The sequence below is a fragment of the Ixodes scapularis genome, unplaced genomic scaffold (genome assembly GCF_016920785.2).
Source record: "Ixodes scapularis isolate PalLabHiFi unplaced genomic scaffold, ASM1692078v2 PGA_scaffold12__126_contigs__length_90152505, whole genome shotgun sequence".
Classification (NCBI taxonomy): domain Eukaryota; kingdom Metazoa; phylum Arthropoda; class Arachnida; order Ixodida; family Ixodidae; genus Ixodes; species Ixodes scapularis.
In genome coordinates, this window is record NW_024609838.1 from 36433200 (window position 1) to 36438662 (window position 5463).

General features: G+C 52.9%; 1 protein-coding gene across 1 annotated transcript; it reads left to right on the forward strand.

The window, feature by feature from the left end:
• The first annotated feature begins 3230 nt into the window (after positions 1 to 3230).
• Positions 3231 to 3944, forward strand: LOC8053234 (gamma-interferon-inducible lysosomal thiol reductase). The gene has a single exon (XM_002400556.3). The coding sequence runs from the start codon at positions 3231 to 3233 to the stop codon at positions 3942 to 3944; it is 714 nt and encodes a 237-aa protein (XP_002400600.3).
• The last annotated feature ends 1519 nt before the right edge of the window (positions 3945 to 5463 follow it).

Genomic DNA, 5463 nt, shown 5'->3' on the forward strand with positions numbered 1-5463 from the left:
CCGGAGGTGCCTGCTGCCGTTCCAGAGCCAGCTGACTTGTTCCTGCTGGAGCGGGGTACCCGGGGGTGCTCACCAGGACTGCGGTGGCGCAGGCGACCAGCCGGGACCCGGTGCTGTCCCAGGTGGTCAAGGCGGTTGCCCGAGGGGAGAAGCTGCGTCACCAGGCGTTCAGCCACAAGACCGCCGAGCTGAGCTTGGAGCAAGGCTGCCTCCTGTGGGGTTCCAGGGTGGTGATTCCACAAAGTCTGCGGGCCAAGGTGCTGCAGCTGCTGCACGCGGGGCACCCTGGCATCGAAAAGACCAAGATGGTGGCATGGTCGCACGTTTGGTCGCCTGGCCTGGACCAGGACATCGTGCACCAGGTGCAAGGCTGCCAGGTCTGCCAGGAGAACCAGCGAGCCTCGCGCCACGTGAAGATCACCCCCTGGCCGTTCCCACAGAGGTCGTGGTCCCGCTTGCACGTGGACTATGCGGGACCCTTCAAGGGCCACTACTTCCTGGTGGTAGTGGACGCCTTCTCCAAGTGGGTGGAGGCACTGCCAGTCACCAGTCCATCGGCAAGCGCGACCATTGCGGCGCTGCGGCAGGTCTTCGCGGCGCAGGGATTGCCGGACATCATTGTGTCCGACAATGGTCCCGCTTTCGCTAGCGCCGAGTACCTGGACTGGCTGCAGAGGAATGGAATCCGCCGGATGCTGGTTCCGCCGTACCACCCCGCTTCCAATGGTGCAGCAGAGCGGGTGGTACAGACCCTCAAGAACAAGCTGAAGAGGAGCCAGCCCGGGGATTTCCGGACGCAGGTGGCCCGGGTACTGTTTCAGTACCGGACCACACCGCATGAGGTCACTGGCCGTGCCCCCTGCGAGCTTCTGCTGGGCCGGATGGTCAAGACCCCCCTGGACGTCTTGCATCCAGACCTCCGGTCCACGGCGCTCCTGAAGCAGCTGAAGCAGAAGCTGGCTGCTGACCGAGGGTGCCGTCCCGGGCCTTTGCCGGAGCCGGGAGCGTCGGTGTACGCCAGGAACTTCCGTCCTGGCCCACCCTGGTCTGCCGGACATGTGGTTTCACCAGCGAGCGCCTCATCGCTGCTCGTCCGCATGCCCGACGGGACCACCTGGCACCGGCACGCCGACCATGTCAGGCCTCGCCTCGGGACCTGGCTTCCACCCTCGGCCGTCGCTTCAGAGGACCAGCCTGCAGGGGGCCCAACAGCACCAGTCGTGGCCAGCGGAGCACCACCCACCCCGGAGGCGACAAGCGTCTCCACTCCTGTGGCACCAGTTGCACCAGTGCCACTCACAAATCCGGTCCCTGCAGCTCCACCGGGTGGAGCGCGACCAATTCAGGCAGCGCCCGGCGTTGCCACACCTGGCCCGTCGACACCAGTGCCCAGGCGGAGTGCAGGGCAGAGGAGGCCACCTGACCGCTACTCGCCGGGGTGACCTTCATCGTCGACAGGCCGGGACTTTGCATGACCAGACGCCGAGATGGTGTCGGTCGTGCGCGTTGTTTATTCATTTATTTTGTTTTAGGAAAAACAAACTGGGGGGGAGGAGTGTAACAAGTATGTAGCGCCCCCCTCCAGTCCGCCCGTCTGCGGCCGCCTGGCTCGGCGGGCAACATTGTTCACCGCACCAATAAACGCCGTTGAGCGCACGCGCTCCGGCCAGACATCGTCCACCCCCTCAACCAGGCTGCGTGTCGTCTCTCCTCGGCGGGTGCTTCGGCCCCTTCGTCCACGTTCGAGAAAGATCGTGACAGTGGGTAGTTCAAATGTTAGCTGCCTTTCCCTCGTTTGCACTCGCTGAACGGGTTGGAAGGCGAAAGGCAAACGCCGGCCGCCGGCGTTCCGCGTGCTAACGCTTTCGACGAGTGCAGTGGAGACAAGGGTACAGTACAAAGGTAACTATTAGCGGCAAGATGTTTTGGTGGCGTTTTGGTGGTTGTTTTGGTGGGGTTACCTTTTGTGACGTCATTACCTTGTGAACAACAAGTTTGAATATGTTTGTAAAGAACATGGTGGAAGCTTGAAATCATGGCACTCTCAAACTAACACTGCCAACACCGTCAAAATTGAAGTTCTTTTATTCCTCTTATTTCCGTCGATGGGAAATCCTTTGCTGACGTTATAGTCAGTATTCGGCCTATCGTGGAAGACCGATCACAGCAATGCTTTCGATTGCTCACGTCGCCAATAGCTTTGAGTCTATACCCTAATCATTCCAACCAGAGCTCGACGATCTGAGGTCCTGTCGCGCTCTTTCATTTCCTCTCCCCCAGTTTCTCCCCGCATAACAAAGTGTTTTATTGTACTGGCGAGTGGCCGTTTTTATTTCCCTGCTGCGCGATGCACAGCCGTATATTCGACAGGTTAAGTTCATTTCTACAGCACTGAACCGGCGTCGCCATCTCGCTGCTCAACCATTTACAACTTTACATATTTTTTTTCTGTGCCAGCTGAAAGAATGATCATTCGATTCCGAGTAATCTAAATGTCCTTCGGTAATTGCTGACCTTTACGTCCGAGGTGTGCGACGCAAGGAGCATCCGAAAAGGGCATTTTCAAAAACAGACGAGTATCAGCGGCTTTGGCGCAGCGTGACGCGGTCCCTCTTCTCGTACGTCATACAAGAAACACGCGGGTGTTCGCTGCTGCAGATGTAAAAGCAAAGTTATGTGCTGACGCGCCCCAAGCACGTTTGTTTTGTACAATGTTCGAAGATGTCTAAAGAACATTCTGGGTATGATCAATGTGAGATGACAGTCATACAAGTAAGACACACAACTCAGACGGTGTGCATACGAACTCTCCTTTGTATGTTGTGTTAGCAGCGTGATTAGGGCTTTAGAAGAGACCCCAAACAGATGGTCCATGTCCGAAGATAACGTAAGGGTAACCAGCCAAGTAAAGTGCATAAAGAGAAAAAGGAAAAAACGAAACAAAAACATGTTAGGCTCGAAGAAAGAACAAGGTACAGATGTTTCGATAAGTGACGCAAGAACAGAAGCAACATACGCGTTCGCTAATTCAGCCTGACCTTAAAGGGCTCCAGCTGGAACGTCCACGTGACGGCGAGCGCTGGACGCTCGCCTCGAAAGGTGTTCGCTAAAAAGTCACTCATACGAGCTGCGATCAAGAAAGTTACGCCGGCTCGCCAATCTGCCGCTGCTGTAGTCATCGTTTTCGGTTTCGGACATCAGCTCGCTGGACAAAGGGTCTTCGAGGAACCATGACACCGAAGACGCTCACCTACGCCTTCATCGGTCTGTGCTTAACTCTGACTACCTTCTTGCTCAACTATTCGGAGTGTGTGAGCGACGGCGCCGTCGATGTGAGCGCGACAACCTGCGAAGACCACATCGTCCGTCCCAAGGTGAACGTCACGCTCTTTTACGAGTCAATGTGTCCCTACAGTAAGGCCTTCATCACGACGCAGTTGTATCCTACGTACACCAAACTGCAGGAATATTTGAGTGTCACAGTTGTGCCTTTCGGAAATGGTAATATCAATGAAAGGACCTTACGGAGTAAAAAGACTTACTACTCGGTCACCTGTCAGCACGGACAAAACGAATGCAAGGGCAACACAATCCAGGCCTGCGCCGTTAAGTACTGCCAAACGACTGAAGCGTGGTTGTCCCTGATTGCGTGCATGTCAGTTTTCTACGACCCTTACAACCAAGGCAAGAAGTGCGCTGACAAGCTTAACTTGACGTTGGAGTGGTCGCTTGTGACTGAGTGCGTCACGAAGGAAGGCGAACAGATTTTGCTGGAGATGGGCAGGCGAACTCAGAAACAAATTCCTCATGTGACTCATGTGCCGTATGTTGTCATTGGTAGCGCCTACGATAGACTGTCCGAAACTCAAGCTGTGAAGAACCTCTTCCAACTCGCTTGCAGCATGCTCGGCGAACACAAACCTCCAATATGTAAGGCCGAATGACCAGATAGCCGCTGTGGAAATTGTTTCTGCTGTAGAAGTAATTTATTTGGCTCAAAACAGAGAACGTTGGCTAATATAAAAGTGTGAGATACTCACTAGCAGTGTATTTGTCTTCCGTTGCTTATTTGAGATATCTGTAAAATTTTATAGTTTTTTTATATTTTAATTGTTTTTTTAATTATGTATGCTTAGTAAATGACTTGGGCTTGGTTGAGCCTTTAACGTTTCACTTGCTATGATTGAAAATTAAGTAATTGTTTTCGCGGTTGCATGAAATATAGACGGACTCATTCGGCCAATTTTATGTGGTTATTAATTCTATTATTTTCGTTTTAAACATAGTTGTTGGAGTTCGGTTAAAAAGAAATGCAAAGTGAATAAACATTTACGTTGGGCACATTTGGTGCCCCAATTTACCATGGAAACATGTGCTTAATTTGGGCTTTCTTAGGAAACAGCATGATACGGGTTGAAAAATTATGATGGGGATATTATTTTCACTCGCCGCCATAGGTAAGGATTAATTGCTTCCAGCCCGTCCCGACGTCCCGCTGACGTCTTGTGGAAAGTTCATTTCCCGTCGTCAAGATTTTTGTACTTGAAACTCTAAGTTTGAGACTTCCTTGAACGAGCGCTGCAGACAATATGCTTTACTATGGCGTCCAGTGAATTCTGTACTCGAAATCAACGATTTTGTGCTCATCGAGGCTATATTTTGTTGCACCATAAAGCCTTATTCCGACTTGTAATACATTACTCATAAGACAGTCTGTCGACACTGTCTGTGGCGTGTCTTGTGGGAGGGTCCTGTCAGATTAGTCATACGAGAACTGTCTGCAGATATCTTCTCTGAAGCATGCATATGTAGGAATCAAACGTTCTTCGAAGCTGCTTGAGGCGCGTCCGCAGGTAATTCTGTCGTCATGTCTGAAGCGAACTCCGTCTTCTTTTGGATGTCGTACGGTACGAGCCGTGTGACTCCGGCTTGCGATCAGCAGGACTCATCGGTGTGCAATACCAAAGGCGCCCCCCCCCCCCCACCCCCCCCTTCCCCGGGTGTTTCCAAGAATATTCGCTATAAGTAGAGAGACCGGCTCTCGCCTCATTTGCGTCAGTTTATACTGAAGATGCCACCTGCATAGATGGCGCAACGTTTGCAGTCTTGTTGATGTCTCGTTTATGCGAAGCTGGAGTGAACGCTTTCAATCACAAGCTCCGCCTCCAGCCTGTCGTCGGGCTTTGGTTGCGCGTGTACGAAGTGTAAGACAACTTCAAGCATATAGCACCCCGACTGGTGCCCCACGCGTGAAACACTAGCGGCTTGCGCGTAAAACGTAGCTTTAACAAGCTTGCAATTGCACGGCTTGTCCGCATGAGCAGAGACGTGGCGGTGGCCAGTCGCCTTGCTTGCAATCGTCTATAGGCCAACGCGCTGTTTCCAAACAGACCCTGACGAGGTGTGGGCAAGCGCGCAGTTTCCGTACAAGGCGTGTGCACTGCGCCTGCGCAGGAACCACAT